Genomic DNA, 25,418 nt, shown 5'->3' on the forward strand with positions numbered 1-25,418 from the left:
TGTCTAAACTGCACAATGTTAGTGGTTTCCAAGAAGATCCCTTCTGTGGGTTGAATATTACAAAGAGCAGTGGTCTCTTCAACAGCCGTCTTTCAATTATACTATGCATTTCTGTCAGAAGTGCGATCTCATGATCGCAAGGCCTTTTAGAACTTAAAGCAGTGACAGTCTCTCAACAAGAGATGGTGCAACGCAGACCTGTTCAGCACACACAGACCTATTCAGGCTAGATTTATGAAGCTAGCTTGCACAGCAGTAGCAGTGAAACTGAGTATGGGTTTGTACGGCTGTGGCTGGCACCACTACTGACACAGTCCCATTGCCACAGATAAATTACTTTGACTAAGGCTAGCTGAAATGTGATGACACCTGTAGCTGTACTGAAGACTTAATTGAAGATCACTCTATTTAACCATTTCTTCATCCATTTCTGATGGTCCCTCTGCTTCTGCAATAGCAGAAATGCCCTGTGCTGTGCCATCATTTGCTGCCCTCTACAAACCTTAGAGTGACAAATTTTAAAGACATCACTCCGGATGATGTTGCATTCTTTCTTTGCCCAGGACTCCCTGTGTGGTTTCACATCGCAGGGCTTAATCTCTTCTGTGACATCTGGGCATGTGGAAGACTGTTTCCAGGAATTCCCAAACTTCAGAGCATTAGTCTCCTGCACCCCACTCCTTGTTGTAAAGTCGTTGTTAGACTTGTCATCAAAGTTGCCACACAAACCACACACTTTGCCCTGGAAAAGAAAATTAACAGCTTTTAAATCCACAGCTTTTAAATATACCATGAAAGTGAGAAACAGACTAGTAAATAAGAGGAAAACATTGACATTTAAAAGGACAACTAACTCTCCGTGTAAATTACATATTTTCATTTTACTTCCAAATCATTTCTACAGAAATTAAACCTTTATTTGTCTGTGTACTCAGTGAACTACTCACTGCCATGACTTCCTTCCTTGAAACCAGTTATATCTAGTGTATATATGTAGTGTATAATGTAGACACTACCATGTCTCTGTGGCGGCCCTTCATCCAACTTATAACAGTAAAGGGTGGCTAAGCATCCTTCAGCTGAGCAGAATTGATTTGTTTTCCATTCTTCTCAATTTAGCATAACTCAGCTATTAATATAAGCCTGAGGGAATTTCATTCTGATCAAAAATGTTTTTATTAAACGTTTCTAACATAATGAGTGCCTTTTCTTCACCCATGGAAAAAAAAATACAGGGACTCATTTTTTCTTGAAAGAAAGAATTTAGCAACTTACCCACAACAGTGAATTTCTGGTAGTGTTATTTAAGGTACATGAGCCCCCTCAAGCAACAGCATGTTCCTGTTTATACAACCCCACACCTCCTCATTCAGCCCAATGAATTCAGTACTCTATAATTCAGCATACTGATTTTCAGAAATCAGAACCATCTCCATACATTGCATAGGCAGTTGGGTTTTAACTCAGAGCTGAGATTCCATGCAGGTTTCCAAGTCAGTTCTCATCCCCTAAATTACTTTGGATGCTTGGCTCTTAATACTCACAAACTCAGAATGCCTTAGACATTTAGCTTTGTTGCAGTCATATGCTATGCATCCTCTGCAATGCATTGTGATGGACTGTAAGGAACTCCAGCAGCACCTCTGCAAGCTGTGATAGTAATGACGCAAGCTAATGATCAGTGTGCAGAGGATACAGGGTTTAAACAGAGTCAGAATAAAAGAACAGTTATGTTTCCTTATCTCATTTATCTATTCATACTACTACTTCAAAAAAAAAAAGACAGACAGGTCCTAACTTTGTAATCAGGGGTCAGCTTGATGAAAACAGTAGTCTTCTTATCCCAGATAAGCATCACACCATTGCTAGCCTCAATAACGAGGTAGAGGCCTACTGTCGTGTTCCAATAACGCACATCATCACCAATATCTCTCTGAATTTCTTTATAATCTTTATCCTCCAATTTCAGTTCAGTTTTCTGAAAGATAAAAAGAGAAATAACACTAACTTTTATGATGAGATGAAATATTAGACGCTCATACGAATACAACTCATTCTGAATCCAAAACCTGCGATGACTTTCCAAGATGACAGAAAGTGGTGTAACACCTTTGATAGAATGAGAATGTACACATTTACAAATTAATTTGATAGGGCCTCTAACCTTCACTTGTTATATCTACTTTTTTGGCTGTGGCTTTGGAGCGTTACTTTTTCCGGAATACTTGAATGCTGATATATACTTACTGAGAATCATTACTCACCCCTAGAAACATTTTAATAGCCTTTGAGCAGGTGACTCCTGTAGTTCCACAAGGGACATTCTCTGTGATGATACTGAACGAGCCACTGGAATTTCTGTCACCACAAAAATCCTATTGAAAAAGAAAAAAATGACCATAAGGAAACCAGGTAGAATATAAATATTCTACCTAGAATATAAATATTTAATTTTAAAATATTATTTAAATAATTTTAAATCATTAAATCTCCACAATGTATAAATTGTTATTGCTGCTTCATATGCGAAATCTTACATACACATATTTTTACAGACACACAAACATACGCACATGCATCTCTACATAGACATAGACAGTTAATACAGTCTCGTGTGTGGCAAAACCTGGGAAACAAGTGGGACAATAAACCAAAATGAAGAATATATCTTTAAATATAAATATCTTTGTCCTGTAAACTTAGAATTTTCATTTATTTCAGAACTGATAATGAACTCTTAGCTCTCACTATAAAATAGTCCTGTTACATACAATTTATGACCACTGTGTCAGAAAAAAAACCACATTCACACAGCTTGCCTGCACTGAAAATACAGAATTTATCTTGGCGGAATGTGAAAACACCTCAGGAACAGTGATGACAAGCAATAAGAAATGACAAAGCCAAAGATGAAAGTAGATCTTCAGGGCAATCAGATGCCACTTCAGCCCTCTGATGAGCATTACCTGAGTAGCCACATATTCACATCTTCCATCAAAGTCATAGAATTTTCCATCAAAGGTGATATAATGGCCACTTCCATATATTGTACAAGTCCCATAGCACACATATTCAGTGCAGCTCCAAGATCCTTTTTGGCAGACACTAGAAGAGAGCAGAAGAATTTTATTTTCAGGTCTCACCAAGAGTGAACTGTTTGGAAAACTGCAGAACAAACCAAGCAGCTACCTGATACAATGTGATAACGTGCACAATATCCATTTCAGTGTTACAGACTGTCTTAAGTCTCAACTTCAATAGTTTAGCCTGCTTTTAAACCTATAACATGACTTTTAAATCTGGTTGGATACACTTTTTAGATCTGATAGTGTTTATATTTAAAAAATGAGTGCACTTTCCCAATATGAGATGCCTACTTAAAACAGAAGTATTTATTATCCCAATATTTTCAGTACAATCTGCATTTCCTCAGATAGCAAAAAGTATGCCTGAAAATGTTTATTATTGCAGCTATCACAGCCACTGTAGTACATAAGCCTAGGCACGATTATTAATTTACTGCATAGAATATACTCTAGAAAAGAGTACAAAATTATAACTTGCCAGGTGTTGCAGTCCACTGTTATCTTCTGTCCAGAAGAATACCACTGGTTGTTATGAATGCATGGGCAGTCTTTCTCCTGAACACAGCCGCCTTTCCCATCATCAAATAGACCATCAGGACACACACAGCCTGAGACACACTCTGCCTGGAACTAGGGAATATAAGGAGAAATTGTTACTTTATGAAAAACACTGCATTTTAATTCCACTTCTTCATAAACATTCTGGTAAAAACTGCATTTATAACCAAACAGAATAATATTGATTAGTTTTATAAGATTCTTCTTTCTAGGCTTCTAATGTTTTTCTTTATTGATTGTCTAAGAACCCAAATCATATTTCACTTGGGAGGTACAACTCTACTGAAGACACAGTAAAAAGAAAAAGGAGAAGGAGACCATAAGGGGAATCATCATAAAATTGGTAACAGAGTAATATCATTGGGGAGAAAAGACAGGAAGCTTTACCAAAGAGAAAAAAACTGTTAGTTACAACTGCATTTTCTGTGTTGCACTGTGTCATTTAAAGCATAAAAAAATGAATAAAGGAAACATGACATGGGGAAAAATTGAATACATACATGATCATTTCGAGGAGTATGACAGCTAAGTTGTACAGGTGTTTGCGAAGTCCACATTGGGGATGTGTTGCAGTCAAAGTACCTCTTGTTAGAAGAACACTCGGTTGTATCTGAAAGGTACATTGTTGGTTTAGATGTATCAAGAAAAGACAAAAGAAATGTGCATGAAAAGTTGTAGTTACTGAGACAGAAATTTCAGGGTATGTATATCCTTATGAAAAAAAGAGGATCAGAGAAGACAGAAGAAAGTGAAAATGCATAACTGTTTCACATAAAGAGAAAAAACAAACACGGAAAACAAGTGGAGAATTCAAATGGAAAGTGTAGGTTTGGGTTTGGAGGCTGGGTTATAGTTTTTATTTTATTTTATAGAATGTCACTTACTTTTCTTTCCTATTGTCACTGAAGTACAGTGGACCTTTGCATTTCGGCAAACACTAGAAATGAAATGAAGTAGCAGAAATTTTTTTTTAAAAAGCAAGCTCAGTGTCTTCAATTTAAATCTGAGGATTTGTTTATATAAATTTGAAAGTATTTATCAGAGAGATCCTGCATAATTTCTACTGATATTTCAAGGTAGACTCTATCGAAGCGCACTCATGAATTTTCACTTGGAGAAAAGGTTATGTTGTAAGGAATGACAGCTACTCTATTAATACTTAATACTATGCTTTTTGATGACTCAGGAAACATATAATAATGAAACAGTTAATAATGATAATTTAAATCAAAGCCTTCATTTAGATACATAGTGTATTTTCATGCCTGTTCAACTCATATGCTGCAAATTTATTGGCCTGTATGCTTCATCTGCCAGATGAGAGAGGGAAGTATTTCATAGTTTGTACTGATGATTCACGCAGCAAACAGTTGTCAGAATTCATGATAAAAAATACCAGAACCGTGAAAGTTACTTTCAAACACGTATGCTACAGTAAATACATATCAAGGGGACCTGCCTGCAGTGGAAAACACAAGCAATCTGTCTCTTACAGAAAAGGAAACAGCAACATAACATTATAGATGGTCTTTTATCTTCCTTTTACCCCCTGAACTATTAACAGTGCAGCTTCAGAGTAACATTTATCTGTGAAGGCCAGTACTCACACCTCCAAACAAAGCTGTACTTCTCAATTACTAATAAATTACACTGCAACAGGATGAAGATGTTGTGAAACATATTACAAATGTTCATTAAAGCACCAAAAAAAGCTAAGCAGCTTACACCTAATAAGCAAATTTAAAAAGGGCTTTTATTCCCACAAACAAGGAGCCACAATAAAACATACCAACGTTCTCCGTCTTTTCTGATGTATTCCCCTGGTTCCAGGTATGATCCCTTGTAATAACATGGACATTTGGAGATGGGCACGCAGGTATCCTGGTTATCCAAGTATGTGTTATATGGGCAGCCACAGCCATCCACAGGAGCAAAGTCTTGCAAGCAATGTTTTTCACCATCAGCGAGGGAACGACAGGTTTGCTGACACATTGTAAGATTGTAAAGGAAGATTTGATTTCCTGGACAGGCAGACACTTCATTAGCTGGAAGGAAAATAAACAAACTGATAAATAAGGGATGCAGGATGGACAATTTAACCTTGACATTTCTGGTTTTGGTTTCTCTGGCTGTGCAGCATGCAATGGTAAAAATATTCCCTTAGATTTTATTAAAGTACAAAAATATTGTAAGTCACAAGATAGCCTAACTTTGTTTACCAGTTGAAGACATCTTTTTAACTGCTACTAACAGTTTCTACTTTCACAGCCATATTTGTTTCACATGCCAATAATCAGAGAGAGAGTACAGTATAATGAACTCCTGGTCTCAACAGTATTGTACTGTTCATGAAAAGGAAGCACAATGATAAACAAAGGCACTGATAAGCAAAGACAAGGTAAAAGCTATGATGGCTGGGATTCCATTAGTCAAAGGTAGAAACAGCATTAGATATTTAAACTGGGGAAAGAAGGTGAAAGTGAAAAATATTGCTTTCTACTTTTAAATATGTCGTGAACAAATGACTGCTAAAGAATATAACGTGAGCTAGTAAACATTATAAGCATTGTCTCTTTTAGGTCCATTAAACGTTTCTAAGATACTCCAAATCCCTTAACACTGAGATCACTGACAAGCAAATTCAGAAGGTACTTGCTTATTTCTTATGACTAATGAATTCCGTAGGGATTACAGTTCCACTACTTACTGCAGATACTTTTTCTCCAGCCTCCCAGTATGACCCCTTTGAAAGCACAGGCTCTTGAGTAAGAGGACAGGGCAGCACACAAGCATTCTTCATTGTCTTCACAGAGGCAGGTGTCATATTTACATTTCTGAAAAAAACAAAAAAAGGGTCAGTAAGCCCACAGGAAACCAGTGGGGAATTGTAACTCAGTTGCTATGAAATGTCCATTTTTCTGATGTTGTTTTTATTAATTCCTATAATCAGAGAACAACAGAAGGAATGGCCACAGAGCAGAGACTGAAAGTGCTGCTTCATTTCATACACAATGAAAATGTTTGGATGCTTATCCTAACCTAGGCCAAGCCTCTTGAACCTTTAAAAAGTAGCCAGGCTCCTAACAGCAACTTTCTTAAAGGATTTTGGTACAATTCTTTCTCAGTTACAACTTAGAAATGCAGAGATCCATAAAAATTAAAAATTAAATTAAAAGCATTTAAAAAATTAAAAAAAATAAAAATATTAAAAATCACAATGGCAAAATAGTAACCAGATCTATGAAGATGTTCACAGAATTTGAGCTCAGACTGAGTTCTAGGTATGAGCAAAGTCTTAGGAATTTCTTCTTTTTTGATCAGGTAAGCCTCACTTACCACTCAAAGTGATTAGCACAGGGGAAAAAGAAACCATGGAGATTCTTGCATGAAAATGATTTGGTGTTACATTCCAACCAATCCAGGAATATTTTTTTTTTTTTTTTCCCTGGCTTAATAGCAACTAATGTGTAAGAGTAGCCTTAAAATTTCTGGGCATACCTGAATCTCTTGAATCATCTTTCCCGTTCAAATGTCTGGTCCAATAAAAATGCTAAATGCAAAACATAAGAAACCAGAACAAATTTACCTTTTTATTCAGCAGCACTCCGTAAGAATCTCATCATAGGAGATACTTTGGATGCATGTTATGCTGCCTCAGTTAATCACTGCTAAAACTTCACTAGCTCTTATGGACAAGCTACTCAGTAATGTCTCAAAAGTTTGAAGAATGATAAATGTTTACAGTCATCCATCTGAAATAAAGCAGTACTGAAAAGAATGCAAGATTACAATACCTTATAGTATTCTGAAGGATCAATGATTAAGTGACATCTTGCAAAAGGACCCTCTGGGTTTTTCAGCAAAGAACACCAATGCTCAGCATAATTTGCTGCAAAAAAAGGAGAAAAATGAAACTATGTCATTATATTCATTACATTCACTTATCTTTCTTGTGACATGTCTAGTTATGTTGTCACAGAATTGCAATGCAACAATACAAATGAGAGAACTGTGTGCACTTTGGGAAGTGGAGAAACTGCAGGCAATCACTGTACATATATTTCTATTCTCTAATCCAGTTATCTAGCAGTAGACATAAAATCAAAAACCATATCTTACTGCTGTAACTTGTCTATGTGGAATTGTGACAGCTCTTTCTGTTTGGGGACCATAAAGTTAAGTTAAACACAGGGATAAATAATACTAGGAAATACAAGCTGCCTTTGTAGATAATATAAATGAATGACTTTGCTTCCCTATCTCCCAGCTCAGGCTTCCTCTACAATCATCCTCTAAACTTTCACTTCAATTTGATGGGAAATCAGTACTCATTTGTGTACATATTTGCAGAAATTAATTATTAATTTGACAGCCCTCTAAAAAAACTTCAATGCCACACTACAACTCTCATACACTTGTGGCAGTAATATGCAGCAAATGCTACTCATTCTGGCAGAAGCCAACCATCTGATTTAGTGTGCTTACCACTTTCAATGCTGAGACTGCAGGGGTCTTCCAACTTTTCTGCCTGGTCTGTACAGGTGGACTGAGCTTTCCATGTGTTAGCAAAGGCAGATCCTGTAGCTTCTACCAGCCCACTAGTTGTTTTAAAGTCATCACCTTCCATTCCATTAAAGTTTCCACAAAGACCTATTGAAAAAGAGGGTAAAAGTTTTACCTACTTATTACTCATTTTCATTTTAAAAGGTCAAAGGGAAAGGGACAACTGATCACAAGCATGAGAAACAGAAGTTCATATAGTTGATTATTCCACACTATTAATGCACACTATGAGTACGGAAGATTTAGGAGCCCTGTTTTAAATCTTCAACCTCTTAAGAATAGTCTTTATGAAGATATCTCTGACTCAGGAGATCACTGCCCTAATCTGTATTTCTTATGTTTTATGACGATATTAAAACCACAAAATGCACCAAAAGCCTGAGTTTGTGGATAGTTAAAAATTAAAGTGAATACAAAAGTAAGTCATATTGAATATATATTAATATTTTATATATATAATACACATATTCATGTACTGGCACCAGAGTGATAGGTCACTTCAATATGAAATAATAAAAAACATTTCTAGCTTGCTTGAGTCAATTCTCTTCCAATGTTTTGGTTTCTGCTTTTAGATTCCTCCTCTTGGATCAATAAGTAGCACAAATGATCACTCATGTAAAGAATACATGACCCTTCAGCTGTGGAACAACATGGATTTGCTTCCATTTTAATAGACACTTGCCTTGAAGCTTTCCTTGAACTGATTGATCCACAGTCACAAACAGCTGCATGACTGGAAACAACTGGATCTGCAGTTGAAGCCCAAAAGAAGTTTGTACAATAAGGTAGTGGGAAGATGGCTTGAATACTGAGAAGCTGGCTGAAAAACAAAACATGAATTGTGTAGTAAACACACACCTTAAGCTGCCAAAAGAAACACTTCTTATTAGATTCTAAGGTATCACCTGCAATGAAAACTCTGAGATCAGGATCAAATTACTAATTTTCTTCTAAAAATTGCTGGCCATCTAGATACAATGCTGGTCCTCGCTTACTTGATTATCTATAATGACCCATCCCTGGGATCAGAACCAACTTCAGATTTTCTGCAATACAGCTCCAGTGTTAACTCATTAATTCTGAGCAATTTGAAGAGCAAGAGATTTTCTGAGAAAACATTATCCCAGCACTGTTGCATGCAATAAGTAATAGGCATGACTCTACAAGCCAATACACAGCTAAATACTACTACTAATAAAATGTTAGATGCTTATACATAAGTTAATCAAGCCATTATAGAAAAATCAGCAGAACTGACATACAAAATCAGCACAGTAGAGGAACCAGGCTTCCTAATTAGAATCACAGAATCACAGAATGTCTCAAGTTGGAAGGGACCCATAAGGATCATTGACTTCAACTCCCTGCTCCTCGCAGGACTACCTAAAACCAAACCATATGACTAAGAACGTTGTCCAGATGCACCTTGAACTCTGACAGGGTTGGTGCCCTGTCCACTTCCCTGGGGAACCTGTTCCAGTGACCAACCACCCTCTCAGTGAAGAACTTTTTCCTAATGTCCAGCCTGAACTTCCCCTGACACAGCTTCATACCATTTCCTCATGTCCTATTACTGGTCACCAGAGAGAGGAGATCAGCACCTCCCTCTTCTGCTGGTTCACTTGAGGAAGTTGTAGACTGGCAATGAGGTCACCCTACGGCCTTCTCTTCTCTAAACTGAACAAGACAAGTGATCCCAACTGCTCCTCACAAGTCTTGTCCTTGAGACCTTTCACAATCTTGGTCATCATCACAGAATCACAGAATCATTCAGGTTGGAAAAGACCCTTGGGATCATCAAGTCCAACCATCAGCTCTACTCTGCAAAGTTCTCCCCTACACCATATCCCCCAACATCTCATCCAAACGACCCTTAAACACATCCAGGGATGGTGACTCCACCCCCTCCCTGGACAGCCTATTCCACTCTCTGACCACTCTTTCTGTCAAAAATTTTTTCCTAATGTCCAGTCTAAACCTCCCCTGTTGGAGTTTAAAGCCGTTCCCTCTTGTTCTGTCACTAATTCCCTGTGAGAAGAGACCAGCACCAACCTCTCTACAATGTCCTTTCAGGGAGCTGTAGAGAGTGATGAGGTCTCCCCTCAGCCTTCTCCTCAAACTGAACAGTCCCAGCTCCTTCAATCTCTCCTCACAGGATTTATTCTCCAGGCCCTTCCCCAGCCTCGTTGCCCTCCTCTGCACTCGCTCCAGCACCTCGAGATCTCTCTTGTATTGAGGTGCCCAAAACTGGACACAATACTCCAGGTGTGGCCTCACCAATGCAGAGTACAGGGGTACTATCACCTCCCTACTCCTCTGGACACACTCTGATAGTTTGATGTCCTTCTCATACTGAGGCTCCCAAAACTGCACCCAGTACTTGAGGTGGGGCAGCACCAGTGCGGTGTGGGACAATCCCCTCCCTCGACAGGCTAGCTGTACTGTGCTTGATGCACCCCAGGACACAGTTGGCCCTTTTGACTGCCAAGGCACACTGTTGACTCATTCCACGTGCCGTCAACCCAAACCCCCAGATCTCATTCTGTGCAGCTGTTCACCAGCCTCTCGTCCCCCAGTTTGTACTTATAACCAGTATTACCCCATCCTAGGTGCAGAATGAAGCACTTGCTCTTGTTAAGTTCATACGGTTGGTGATTGCCCAGCTCTCCAGTCTATCCATATGTCTCTACCCTTGCAGGAGTCCACAGCTCCTCCTAATTTAGTATCATTGGCAAACTTAATGAACATTTGACTTCTGCATCCAGGCCATTTATAAAAACATTAAAGAGTGCTGGCCCTAAAATTGAGCCCCTGGGAGCCCCACTGGTGACTAGCCGCCAGCCTGATGTAACCTCATTTACTGTAACTCTTTGAACCTGACCCATCAGCCAATTGTTCACCCAATGTATTTTGGACTTGTCTAACCGTATGCTGGATATTTTGTCCAGAAGGATGCTCTGAGAGAGAGTATCAAAAGCTTTGCTAAAGTCCAAAAAACCAATATCTACTGGCTAACCAATGTTTTAGAACAAATCTATTACTATATGCTCTATTTATCTATTTAATCTACTTATTAGGTGGTCTATTTTACTGCCTAGAGCACTTTAATTTATCTAAACTTTCAGCTACACACTGTGATTGGCTTTGCACAAGCATTCATGAATGTATCATCCTGTGAATAATTGTCCTTTCAGATAAAGGATTATTTTCTTGCAAGTTACTTGCCATCTGCAGATAGGCCGGTAGATAAGAAGCAACACATACTGTGTCAGTATGCTGCCTAAACATATATAAATAGGAGTGATAAAGAGATGTTCTACATTCCTTTCAAAAGGCATTCCCAGAGCTCACAGCTGCTGTCTGATAGTGACTTTCCACCACAAGTTAGTCTTCTGAATTAGGTGATCTGAGTCAGCCTCTGAAAGTGTCTGTCTAAATCCACTAATTATATAAAAAGATGCTGATGTCTCAAGTGATCTGAGAGATGAGAGGGTGCTACATAGTACATCCTTCTTTCCTGCCCTGGTTGACCAGAAAGTAAATCAGTTACTTTCTGCCAGGCTTTCTTCCCACAGGAAAAAAACCACAAGGAGAAGTCAGGTGGGGTAGACATGCCCAAGCCTCACCATGACTGAGAGCCAGGGCATGCCCATATCATGTAGTCACACTTGGAAAGTGCTAAATACCCCTCTTTATAGGCAGGTTATCTACTTTAAATTTAAGCCATGACAATTCCTCTTTGCTGAGCTATGTGCTGAAGTATATTCAAGATGTATGAAAAAAGTGAAGGGATATTTTTTTCAGTCATCTGCCCATGAAATTCTCAGTGATGACTATTAAATCACATTCATCCCCAAAGTGTTCCAAAATCTGAACAAATTTCATATGCCTCTCTTCTACTTTTGCCTCTGAAAAAGTACACCCCCAGATGAGGTCAGGTATGTGACACATGACACACAAGGCTATGGCTCTTACCTGACACATGAGGCACGTTCACTGTCATCTCATTCAGTAACACACTGCCGTCTGATCTGAAAACCACCACCTGTATAATAGCAAATAGAATCAATGAGGCTCCAGGTACTGGGAGGAAAAGGAACTACTGGGGAAAAAAAAAAAAAAAAAAAAAAAAAAAAAGAGGGGAGACATTTTGTACATTTAGACTGTGACTAAAACTTAAAATCTTTGAAAGGAAGAATCTGTATGAAAATCGAAAGTGGCAGCAGACCTGTAGGATATAAGTAAGGTTTCACCTTGTTATTCAGTGTTTCACTTACACCTGCGTACAACAATTTATAGCAGTAATGAAATGTAAAGCTTGATTGTATTGGGCACTTTGGTTTCAGGAAGTAAAAGAAAATATTGGGCCTTCAGGATCTATAGCAAGTTCCTATTCCCTATAAAAGCATGTGCCACACCTTCAGTGGAATGGTTTAGTATGACTCTGGCATGGTAAGAAAGCAGTTTGCTAAACTTCCTCATAAAATTGTAGTCTGTACATACAGAAATGTAAAATGATGGATTTCCGGTTTGGTTTGGTTTGGTTCTAGTTATGCTGACAAGGACAAGGAAGACCAGAAACACGGGAGAAAATTATGTGTACGTGTATGTAAAATTATGTATAAATATATTCTAGATATTCCCATAACCAAACAGAATACTAAAGTGAATGCAAATACAAATATTTAAGAAGGTTGGATTGTACCAACATTCAAAGATGGGATCTCTTCTGAAAAAGATGCAAATAGATCTATAAAATTAATTCTGAATAAAGTAAAATACTGTGAGGGGAGGAAGAATGGTGCTCTTACATCCAGCTAGGCTGGAATACAGTGAGAATAATCACATAGCACAGAGCAGAGAAGGGAAGAGGGGGAAATGTCAGCTTTTTTGAATCTCATCTTTTTTCAGGTTAGGTCTATTTTGAGTGCTTGAGGCAGAAGTTTGAGCTGGTTTTCAGCCTGTCGGAGGCGCCTTATCTATCCACAATAGCGATTCCATAAGAATTAGTTATTGCTCCACGGTAAGGGAAATATGCTAATTTTCAACATATCTAGCAGAACCCACAGAACACTTACATTTTTTTTGTGATCTACTAACAACACAACAGTCTTCAAACACGTCTGCCTGTCTGTGGAGCCACAGGGAGCCAGCTCTGCCAGGAGAGCATGACTGTCACTCACAGTACCCTACAATCCCAGAGAAATACATGTCCATTAGTTGAATCAAAAATCTCACAGGATGTTTCCAAAACAAAGACAAGTAATCAGTTACAATAACAATTACTATAGAACTTAGCTATTAAGACCACCATTTCAGCACTAGCTCTGGAAGCTGAACCATCTTTCAATTTCAGTGGTATGGTTTCTAGTTCAACAAGATCTTTGTCATTCTCCAGAAGAAAGGCACCAGATATTTTTGGGACAGATGAATGAAATAGCTGCCTAGCTCCCTTTCCCAGCTGACTTTGACACTCAGACACAGAAACAGCTATTACAGATCTGGCTGAGAGCTTCTAATCCTGAGAACTGCCAATTTTTGCAGTCTACCCATCCATGAAGCCAGAGGGATCCTTTGATTTCTTGTAGATGAAGGACTCCACGGGATAATGACAGCATACATAGTCTGCTATCTAAGTGAACTACCCATTGCAGTAAGTGCCCAACTCCCCCCGGGGATATTACAGCCCATCCTGAATTTTTCAGTACAGCTTTTAACATTTCTTCTTCCCTCATCTCATAAAAATGGAATAAAACAGCAGTTCACAGCTGCTACATATCAGCACACAGACACTTGTATTTACAAGAGAAAAGCCCTACAGTACACAGTACCTTGGCCAACACATAGTAACAGTCTCCATGGAAGGTGTATTTCTTCCCATCAAAGGTGGTAATATGGGAACCTCCTTCAACTGAACATGTGCCTGGACAGGGTAAATCTTTGCACGTCCATCTGCCTGAATTACAGGTGCTATAAACACACAAATAATTAAAAAAATGCCTGTAGATTTTACAGATTTTTCAGAGCCTAGAGCACTGAAAGCATCTGTATACCTAGCAAAAAGCAAGATATCCCCAGGTGTTTTAAAACTGCATCTTTGACCATTTCCTTTAAGATTTCCCCTCTGCTATAGATATAAAAAAACTTTTCAGAAAATTAGATGTGTAGACATGCAACATAAATGTTAAGTTTAGAATGTATTCAGGAAGTCTCCTATGACTAACTGGAAGGTTGAAAAATGCAGACCCATTTACAATCACTCAAAGAAAGGTGTATAAACAACCATGGTTCTTACCATTCTTCACATTCATTGGTAATGCTTTCTCCGGGTGAGTACTCCTTTCCATGGAGCTTGCAGTGGCACTGGCTAACAGGTATGCAGCCTTTTTCAGTAACATCATCATACACAGTTCCTGTAAAGCACAACAGTAAACTACTCCAGCTCTTTCTGAAATAAGCAATTTCCACAAAGGATAAACTCTCACTTGACACAGAAAGCAGAAACTGAGATTATCAAAACTGTGAAGAATACAGTTTCTACCTTTTGTAACATAAAACACATGGAAAACCCTTTATCCACCTTTGAAAATCTAAATCTATCCATTTATATAACTATACACAGATGAAAATCTTAATATAAGTATACAAGAACAATCTTAGAATTTTGCATGTTTAGATATTCAGTCCTTCTAGTATACTCTGTAGACTATCATCGTAATGTTTTTTCCTAAGGCTGACAGTAAGTCTGAGAATTTTATTCACTGTCCCTCATTATCACTCTCTGAGCAAATGATGTCCTTTGTCTCAGAATTATTCAACCTAGAAAGCATGATTTCCTATATATTAGCAGAAGTCCATTTGTTGAGAAGTAAAAAGCAGATTTATTACCTGTCATTGTGTTAATATGATTTAACTATAAAATCATTGATTACTTAATCAATTATGACCTCCTTTTTTAAAAAACTTATAATTATGTTCCCCTAGAGGAGAAAATGATGAGTAACAGTACTAATTTTTAAGATATAATTTGACTACATTTGATATTCTAACCATGATCTCCTCTGCCAGAGCTCTTGGTTTTGTTCCATATACAATAGTTGGAATAACACTTGCCTTCAGGGCAGAAACAACCATCCATGTAGTGTTCCTCACAAAGGCTGCTGATCGCCAAGTGTGAGCAAGTATCCATGCAGGGTGAGCTGCTTTCTCTGTAGATCATGGTATCGGGACAGGACTTGGCTGAAAGAATGAGAAAGACACCAGCAGTTATTTGAGTGTAAAGTCCATCATTCTTGAGAAACCACAGATCATATCTCCTACTCCCCTCAAGTCAGTGGCATCCCAAGCCAGACTCCATCTGGTAAAGCATGTTTATTTCTGAACTGCTTCCCCTGCTTTTTATATTTTCTTCTTTTGGTTTTGAATAGATCAGATTATCTCAGTCATATGCAGCATCAGACCTCACATTTTTTCAATGGGAACAGAATTTCTACTTGTTGAAAAACATCCATGAAATATTTGTTTCTTTGTAAAATTCATATAGTTGCTTACGGCAAAAGTACTGTGTCCTCCATTCACCCGGCCGGCCACCCGCATGTGAGCACTGGCGAGAATACTCAGAGATGGTGCTGCAGAGGCAGAAGGAGTCCTCATTTCCATTACATGCACACTTGTCCTGCATGCAGGCTTGGATGTATATTTCCGAATTAAGACGTAACCAACAATCAGCAAATGCAGAGGAAGTCAGCAACCTCTCACACTCGTCACGCTAAGGAGGAAGAGTAATAGTATTTAAGAGATTTGTAAGCACGTAAGCTTCTAGATGCTTCCTGTCTGGTCATAAAAACTGTTGTCTTTTGAACAGCAACAGTTATTCAAGACAGGAAGAAGAAACCATTTGCCCTGGAAGGGGCAAAATCTTCCCAGCTCCTTACACACTAACTCCCCACAGTACAAGGACATCTCCATGTGTCTGTGCAAGTGAAGTTCACCACTAGGAATACTCACATGCCCATTACAGTTTGGAAGAGCCTGAGTTTCGTCAGGATCTTCACATTTGGAATTGGGTTTGCTGATCTTCTGTAAATTCCCGTATGTAATTGAATTGTAGCTTGCAACTATGAGAAAAAATTACAAAGACGACTTGCTGAGCCCCAAAAACTGACAACAAAGAGCATCTGATTCCTGGAACTCTACCGATCAAGGAAAACAGTTACTATGGTATCAACTATGCCTGTCAGACACAGATCTCTACTCTGAATTATGTCTATTATGTCTAAGTGTGCTTAAAAATTTAAAGTGGTAACAAGAAAAGAAGGCCAGTAGAGAAAAAACCAAGATGATTCATCTGGAATAAAATAACCTTAGACCAGGACTGCAGCACTGGAGCATAATGTTTATTCTGGGGCAATCACATAAATCTCTCAGGTGAAATTTGCTCTCCTGTGATGCTCCTATGCACAATGCTTATCAACCTATCTTCTGTGATAACTGTCAGTATGGTAGGATAACTCACATCCATTGATAAACTCATTGTAGATTGGAACTCCATTGTAATCCCCACAGAGACCACATGTATGGTTATTAAATTTGCTGTCCAGCTCCACCTAAGTAATGAAAAGAAAAAATAATAGAAAAGAAATATCTGGAACATAAAGACCTTCCAAAGCACATATGTTTACTCAAAAGGGAAGTCGCTAAATGACTGAAGTGATGGTGCAAGTGAATTTGTAACATAGTTAATAAACACACAGTTAGATGCAAAAAGTAACATGGAAAATAGAAATAAGTGACTGAAGCTCCTGTATTTCAATGATGGCAGTAACCACCATGGTGATAAAGATGAAAAGGAAAGCATTCTTAAAATCAGAGGACTCTTTTTTTTTCTCCTTTTTTCCCTACTAGGATTAAATTTAAGTCTTGCTATAAATTAGGAAAGTCAATGATGGCAGTCCTTTAAAAGACAAATGAAGGAACATGAAGATTGGATTGCAGGGGTGCTATAGCAAAAACATTAGCTATTTCTCAGAAAGCTCCTTCTCCCTTTCTTGAGGCCAGTAAGATCATCTGCATGCCATACTGTTACCTCCATCATATTGCAGAGACACACACCTTCTGTTTTTAAAATAAGGTACTATTAGTGTCAGCTGGATGAGTCAGCCTAACACTCTAGCTCTGTTCATTTTGTGATATTCTACTTCTCTTCAGTATACAGTAGTCTGTCAAACCCAGGAAATGCCAAAAAAAAAGACTTGGATCATACATACCATCAGTGAATCTTCCTGATTCCATATCAGAGTCAGGCCTAATTTGGCATAAACCTTAGTGTAAATGTCATCGCTCTCAATGAGCACACCAGAGCTGTAGTAAGGTGTCTTCACACTAGGAAGAAATTCAGACACTCTGCTTTAGTACAGAAGCATAAGAGGTGACATGAATGCCTGTAATAAGCCAAATACCCTACTGAACAGAGAAATCAGTCTCTGTCTACCTGATCCTACCTGCACAGGATGCCTTGTCTTAACGAGGCATAAAAACCTCTCTCTCTGACACTTCATGCAATAACTCATTGCCTTTAAAAGGCAAACCAATTTCAAAGGCCAAACCTCCCCAAGGGTATGGGTTCTTTAAGAAAAAAGCCAAAATTTCAGATGTCTTCAACTTAATCAAAGGAAAATCCATCATCATTCTGATATTAACAGAGGACATTCAAACACTCACTAATAGTTTACTTCCATGAAAGAAGAAACAACATAAATGGAAGCTTTTCTTTACCAAAAGATCTGACAACCATTTCAGAGAGAATGAATGTTCCTTTGCAAGTATCTTCCCTCTCAAGAGAGAGTTCAAAAAGCACAAGCAGATACAGGGACTGCCAACAAAATTTTGAAAAGAAAGGAGTATGTTAAGAGGAATTCAGTAGTTTGTTTCAGTAGTTCATTAGTTTAGGATTGACAGGACCAAGTTTGTTAATGGTGGCACCAAGGCGTGTTAATGTGACAGAAGGTATTTTGCAGAAGTCTGAACATAAATGTTTTTGTTTGCTAAAGAATCAATTCACCAGATCTCTCTCCTGCTCTTGTACGTCTGTCTTACAGCACTATGTAACAAGTCACATTGCTGAATTTCATTCAGCAGTAAAGGGATTGTGGCAAGCAGCCTCATCCTATAAAATCTACTAGAGTCTGTTCAAACAGAACTAGTGTAAACTGGAATCCAGTCAAAATAACCAGTTCGTTTTCTACAGATTTGCCAATATAATTGTTACCTATCAAGATTCATGTCTGTCTATGCACATCTTCTCTTAACCAGTAACTGACTGGGAGAATTTTATCTCCTAATTTCCTGTCACTGGGATTTTTCCAACTATTTACCTCAGGCATTTTTAACATGGCCAAATGACTTACACATCTAAATACTAGGCGGGGACTCAGAAGCCATTATTGTTACTTTTGGCTGCATTGTTCATCCTCTGGCCAATGAGACCTTAAGAGATCATTGTTTTGGAGAGGGATTATAAAACATTGGGCAGCTTTTCACCTTTCAGCTATCACAACATGGAATATTTGTCTTTTTTTTCTAATACTAAGACATTCAATCAATCAGTGGATCAGGTACCAAAAGGCAAATTCATACACTTTTCTACTTTACAGTTTTCACTTCAGTAGGGTAAAATAATATTTTACATGACAATGGATCATATGTAATTTAAAGAGCAAGATGGAAAATTAAGTTCTACAAAAAACTGAATTCCTCATGCAGCAAAAACCTGTTCACAAGGGATCTATTGTTTTGTGAACACTACCTAAGAAAAAAAGAGGATTGGTTTAAGCAAAACAATTTTAAACAATTTCTATATTTTTTTTCATGGATTTCTTTTCTGAGTACACTTTTTCAGTTTGGGGCAAGAATGCATTTTTTATAACTTCATGTCATTTTGTTATGCATTCTGGTTTGATCCTTGGAAAACAGAATGTTAGTTTCTATATATGAACAGATTTTCATTGCAGTGTCTTCCAAACTTCAGAGTAAAAGCTGAATTCTGGGCAAAACCCAGTCTTACCATGACAATAGAAAGGATTTTTCTTTAAATTATGCTAAAACAGACTAACAGCCAATTCTGTCTTCAGAACTATGTCTTAACTTATGAGTTACTTCACTTGTTTCAGTGTGTATATATACACACACTGAAAGGATAGTTTAGCGATAGGAAAGGCTAGGTTAAGACACTACTTAGCACCAGTACTAGTTCCTTGTGCGACCATGTTACAGGAGGACAAAAATACTACAGCTCACTGTGAAAAAGTACACATTGCCACACACAAATTAATGTAAATTTTGATCTACGTTATATCTGTTATAATCGCTTGAGGAATAGCCATAGGACCTTAAAGAATAATTTATGAAGATCAGAAAAAAACACCTCTCTTCTGCCACGACATAACATAAAAAGACTCTGGAGAAATGCATCTTCATTTTTGAGGATTTGCTAGACCTTCTGCTAAGGTAAACTCAAGGTGATGCCATAAAACAAATGAAGTTATGTCATTTTATGTCAGTGAAAGATCTGCTTCCTTAACTGCATTGTTTCCTGCACAATCAGAAGAACAATTCATTCAAACCTCTTCCTGACTTGCATTTAAACAATCCCTTATATCAGTGTAGAAATGACGATTAATACTAAAGCTCCTCCTCAAAGTAGTTTTTATGCTGGATTTCAAAGGGCTTTTTTTTTTTTTTCTTGTGAAAATGCTTGTAGCAGTTACCTTAATGGTAGACAGACACTTGTGTAAAGAATCAATTCTGCTTTTATCTTCCCATCACATTTCCCTGAAATACTATTGCACTACAGGTACTTACATCCGCCCATCCACCACAGCCACTTTTGGTCTGAGGTACATCGTAAAGTCCTTGATTGTTATCAGAATATACTGGATCTCAGGGTGGTTATTGCTATTCAGAGCACGCTGAATGTGGACAGAGAACTCCTTGTAAGACTCTCGGCAGTCAGAAGCAAAATTATACTCGCAAATGCCAGGGAACTGATAGACGTCTCCATCGAAAGTTTTGAAATGGTTGTTTCCCCAAGTGCTGCAGACATAGTGGCCATGGTTTCTTGTCCTTCCTGTTAAGTGATGAAAAAGATAAAGGCATGAAAAAAGTGAAATGAATGAGCTAACGTCAAGAAAAGGTAAGTGGTACATTTTACAGTAGAAACCACTTGCAATTATGTGCACAGTGATTCCACAGATCTCAAGCCTGGTATCTGCCTATTAGGCAGACGAGATGTGAATCTCTAGTGGAAAATAAGACATTAACAACTGCTGAGACCTGGTATGTCTTCTAGTCCTCACTGAGGTGAAGGAAGTTGTCTGCATGAGGTGGGGAAACAACCCTCTGATCACTAACAAGCTGGGTACACCAGTGCAATGGAGCTGCTTTGCCAAACATGAATTTATCTGAATCACAGTATTATTTTTAGCAATATTAAATATTTCTAAGAGCTATTTTCTTCCCTGATGCAACATGCACTAGAAAGGAAACAGTTAGGAAACCAAGAAAGTACCACTTCTACTCTGGAAGACAAATAGGTTAAATGTTATGAAAGGACTTGTGCACAACAGGAGTTTTTAAAGAATTCCTTCTTTTCCTAACAGTGAATTAGTACAGAGTAGAAATTATTCAGAAGATAGATTAGAGAATAACTATGGTAGTTATAAATAAAGTTTAAAATTTTTTTTGCAATAGCAAAAGATGAAGATTATGATATTTGTTCCCTTCCCAGACATCTATACCAACAAAAAATACAAATTAACAGTATCTGATAAATCTCAAGATGCTGTAGATTAGGGGTGAACATAAAACCTGAGCATACTTGGGAAGCTTGCTAAGGTACAAAACCACACGTGCCACTCATCTTCACAAGGTTTTCTTGCAGTGTTTAATTTGAGAAATCAAAACTACCAAGTGGACCTCTAAGTTATTGTGCTTTGGTGGTATCAGTCATACCAGATACATCCAGCCAAGCTGGCATGCTTGTGTCCCCAGAGAAAAGGCTACATCAAGATTCTCCCAGAGCTCACAGCTGGGATACCAAATGCAAGAGAATGCTTTCCTCCTGTTCCTGAATTCAAGACGCAGAAGACCAAGACCAATACCCCAGACCTGATCACTGCACAAAATTCATCACCTATTCCTCCAAAAATAGTTTGCAATATGAGAGCTCCATTTCAACATTTCAAACAAAGTTGATAACAAATAGAGTAAATTAGAGCTTTTATACAGAAGGCTTATTAAGTCTGGAATGACAAAATGGGCTTTGTCCAATGTTACTACATTCACTTCTGAAGAAAGTATTTATACATTCCAAAGTAACAGAAGGCATAATCATCCACTTTCTTCATTGCTGTAACAATGAACCTCCCAAACTCCTATAGTTGCTTTCTATCAAGTAGTTGCCATACCTAGAAAAGTATCAACACATGGAAAGAAAAGTAACACCGAAAATATTTTCCAGGCACATCAAACTAGAGATTAATGAAGTAGATATAGATATTAATATCTCCAAAGAAAGCGGTATCTATCTATGCTGGCTGAGCCATCCATGTAGCCTCAGTATTTGAAAGTTTAAGAAATTGAAGGCACCTTAAAAATCCAGTGCACTATTTAAATGCTCTGTCTCCTTCTACCCCTGCAGTGGTATTTTAATTCTTTCCCTCTTACAGGAGGCAATCTGCTACCATTTAGTTTCTAGAGCTTACCTTTTCTTATTTCATTTGCATAGGAAAGAGCCAGCCAGAGCATAAAAAGGCTGGCAACTCTTAGCCCCATGGTGGCTAAGGTGGGTGAACTGGGAACTCCACTGAAAACTTTTCTTTATATAATATCCACTGCTGCAATTGATTCTATCAGAGAGGAGGAGATACAAAGGGAGGAAGAAAGAGGAGGGGTAAAAAAATAGGCGTGATATTTACAGAAGATAAGGAGTAAACAGACAGGTATTTTTAACCATAAATTAAGGAATTCAGTATACAGGAAATGGTATAATATTGATTCAGCAATCATGCAATTTTTTATTGCTCTATTTCATCTACAGGATGCTATGCTTTTAAATCCTTCAAATGCTCACGTCAAGTTTAACCTTCAGTAACTCCTATAACAAATAGTGAATTTTGGAGTGGCTGAACAAAGAAATCCCTTGAAGGAAGTTTAGGATATGATACCCTCAAACAATGGCTTCAAAGCCAAAGGATTTTACATTTTTCACCATCACAGAATGATTTCTGTAAAAATTAAATGATGCGTGTGAAGCTCCTTGTTGACAACAGTAACTCTTACAAATAAAAAATTATACCCCATGCATTGTAAAATTATTTTACAGGCAATTGTTGAATTCCTTTCATTTGTAAATCACTGGGGAGCATCTAAAACAAGGTATAGCCCAGACTGCACATTGTGCCCAAAAGATAATTGAGATGGGGTGACAAGGTAAGCTCAAGGAATCTACAGCAAAAGAGATGTTCTGTCAAACATTGTCATGGTGCAACAGAAAGTCCATCAAAAAGGTTGTAGAGATTCTCACAACATATTAAGCTTGGGGGGGGGGGGGGGGGGGGGGGAAGGGGAAAACATCACTGTCCAGAATGAATAACAATTGTTTTCAGACAGAATCCCCCTAAACAGCTCATTCTTGCTTACCTTCTATGTGAATGATAAATTTACGGTCTATTGTCCCATGTCAGATCCTGCAAAAGCCATAGGGTCAGCTATGCTTTGTGCAGAGAAAGATGATGAGGGTCTTTGGGAGAAGAAGCATAAAACAGAACGAGGAACCAGTTTAGAATGCTGCTTCAGAAATACAAGATTTTCACACGCACTGTTTGTTACTCTGAAAAATTCCTTTGAGAAGGTGTTTCTGAAGCTCTCTTCAGAAGTCAAAACACAGACTCCTTGAGGTAAAATACACTTATTTCAACAGATCTTTTAACACGGCTGCCTCATAGCACTAACAGGGTTTACTTTTTAAAGCTCCCAGCCCCGGCTCTGTATTTTCTCATAAAAAGTTTCTCAGTGCAGTGTCTAGAAATCTCTAATCCTCTTAATTGTTCAGAGTGTTCCTTACTTTCATTGCTCAAATTACAAGTAGAACTTTTATATTTTGCAAAACACCAAGGAAACTCTTCACTTAGCCCTTTTGACAGCTCTAGCCAACTAGAAACACCCTTTTCTCATAAAGGCATGGTCTTTAGCTGTTGTTTTCTTTTATTTGCTATTTTTATCTCAAGTGCAGCCTAGCCTCAACCTGAATATATTCCTGTTTTCTCTCAATACATCTCAAAAGTTTTTAGACTTTCTGCTTTTTCTATTTGAGGATACAGATTTGCACTAATCTCACTCTTACACAGGTGGGAGAACTCATGTCACTCAACACTCATGACTGAAACTAAGTAGTTGCCCTTTTCTCCTTTGGGAGTATATCACTAGAAGAATAAAGAATTTATTTTCCTTCTTGGAAAATAAAAACAGTAACAACCAGTGAGAAAAAAAAAATTAGAGAAAAAAAGAAGAAACACTGTCTACAGAGACCTTTCCCAAATGGTTACTTTAGCAGGTCTACCTTCTTATTATACCTCAGAGCTATCTGCTGTCTTGGAATTTTCTGTCTTTTATGCCACCAAAACTCCTAGTTCAGAAATGTTTTCTAAAAATATTTAAGCCATTCCTGAAGGAATTTATTTTGAGCTTTTCTTTTCCTTTTATGGTTTTCCAGATAGTCTCCTGTCTGAAACAACTACTGCCCCAGAAAAAAGAGTCTCCATGACTTAATTCATATACAGTTTTTACAAACTGTGACAGCAACTCCACGTACACAGCAGACCTGACCCCTTTTTAGATTTAATTGGATGTGTATGCTCACAGGTGTAAGTTGGAAGCTTGCATATTTTCCTTTCAGGTTTCTTTGCCATGAAACTTCTAGACCTGGAACCAGCCTTTTTACCATTTGCTGGGACTGTGAAAGGTAATCATCCTTCACCTAAAGATGCACCATCCCTCAGTTCAATAAGCTGGTGTTTTTCTCCTATGCAGGTGAGAGATGTACCTTTCTTTGGGTGATACGGATAGGCTTAACCCCTTGTAGAGCTACTCTTAGCCAAGCACTGCTAAATTTTAATGACTGATTTTCTCTGCTCCAGCTCTGGCCTCCCTGTACAGCGAGCATGATTCCTTCTTGGGCTATAAAGTTAAAACAGGACTATTTTCCTTCTCCAGTCTTTTCTTCTCAGAGTAACCAACCATCTCTCATTGACCCTTCTTCTGACATGTAGCTGTGGCATCCCAAACTGAAGAATAAGGGAAAGCAACATGCCTTTGAGCACTGAGACCACCCTTACAGAATTTGCACTCAAGCTTACATGGCTGTGCTGATCTGAGGAGAAGTGAGTACAGGTCCTTATCTTCAGAATTCATAAGTATTTGTACGTTTGCTTCATTAGAAAGTGTCCTAAACTATACCATCTCTGTTTCCTTATTGCCAGAAGGGTAATGATCCTGTCTACCATCTGCTTTATATAACTTTCAGAAATAATCAGTCTTTGAGGTAGACATCTTAGCCTGTTTTATTTCATGCTTAGTTACCTTACAGTTTATTGGATTACGCATTTTAATTCAGAAGAATCTTACTGTTAATACACTGACAACTCTGCAACCGTATGTACGTATTATTTATCTACTATAAATTGTTTGACAACCTGAAGTAATCAATCAATTTTGGAACAAAGATAATTCTGCTTTAATGTTAACATCTTTGCTTTAAGCTTACATTAGCTCTCTACATCTGAGTTGGCCTGTCTCTGGAACTTCATGCCATTCCTTCCTTCTTGTCATCTTAATCAGAAGTCATCTTCCTCTTTCCAATACGAGGTGTTCATTTGCCTTTAATACCAATGATACTTCTTAATTCTGCATGCACTTCAATCCTCTCCCAGTAGGGACACCACAGCTGAAATCGTATGGAATCTGAACTGGGTAAAAGCTATCACTGTGCAAGTGGCATCACCAGAAAGAGATGAGAAGGAATGTTTTCATATTTAGGTCCCACTGCTGAGTCTTAACAGAGATAGTTTTTTAAAAGTTCCCAAAGTCCATGAGCAGAAATACAAGTTCCCATAATCTTTCACTATATGCCTGACCTAGGAGCCCCAATACAGC

At 38.0% G+C, this 25,418-nt stretch overlaps 1 protein-coding gene across 1 annotated transcript in view; it reads right to left on the reverse strand.

The window, feature by feature from the left end:
* The window catches only part of MUC2 (mucin 2, oligomeric mucus/gel-forming), a 49,780-nt gene extending 27,740 nt beyond the window's left edge, over nt 1–22,040 (reverse strand). Inside the window, exons 1-23 of the mRNA XM_074841880.1 lie at nt 21,971–22,040; nt 20,070–20,334; nt 17,477–17,591; nt 16,726–16,816; nt 16,218–16,327; nt 15,762–15,978; nt 15,324–15,449; nt 14,506–14,623; nt 14,042–14,180; nt 13,289–13,399; nt 12,186–12,255; nt 8,893–9,030; nt 8,130–8,294; nt 7,439–7,533; nt 6,352–6,478; nt 5,434–5,689; nt 4,529–4,581; nt 4,145–4,254; nt 3,565–3,716; nt 2,967–3,105; nt 2,265–2,375; nt 1,799–1,978; nt 503–742 (exon numbers count right to left, since the gene is read on the reverse strand). Coding sequence (XP_074697981.1) covers nt 503–742; nt 1,799–1,978; nt 2,265–2,375; nt 2,967–3,105; nt 3,565–3,716; nt 4,145–4,254; nt 4,529–4,581; nt 5,434–5,689; nt 6,352–6,478; nt 7,439–7,533; nt 8,130–8,294; nt 8,893–9,030; nt 12,186–12,255; nt 13,289–13,399; nt 14,042–14,180; nt 14,506–14,623; nt 15,324–15,449; nt 15,762–15,978; nt 16,218–16,327; nt 16,726–16,816; nt 17,477–17,591; nt 20,070–20,334; nt 21,971–22,040 — 3,198 coding nt within the window. The remainder of the gene's footprint in view (nt 1–502; nt 743–1,798; nt 1,979–2,264; nt 2,376–2,966; nt 3,106–3,564; nt 3,717–4,144; nt 4,255–4,528; nt 4,582–5,433; nt 5,690–6,351; nt 6,479–7,438; nt 7,534–8,129; nt 8,295–8,892; nt 9,031–12,185; nt 12,256–13,288; nt 13,400–14,041; nt 14,181–14,505; nt 14,624–15,323; nt 15,450–15,761; nt 15,979–16,217; nt 16,328–16,725; nt 16,817–17,476; nt 17,592–20,069; nt 20,335–21,970) is intronic.
* Nucleotides 22,041–25,418: the final 3,378 nt, after the last annotated feature.

Source organism: Strix aluco, chromosome 16 (assembly GCF_031877795.1).
Source record: "Strix aluco isolate bStrAlu1 chromosome 16, bStrAlu1.hap1, whole genome shotgun sequence".
In the NCBI taxonomy this organism is placed as follows: domain Eukaryota; kingdom Metazoa; phylum Chordata; class Aves; order Strigiformes; family Strigidae; genus Strix; species Strix aluco.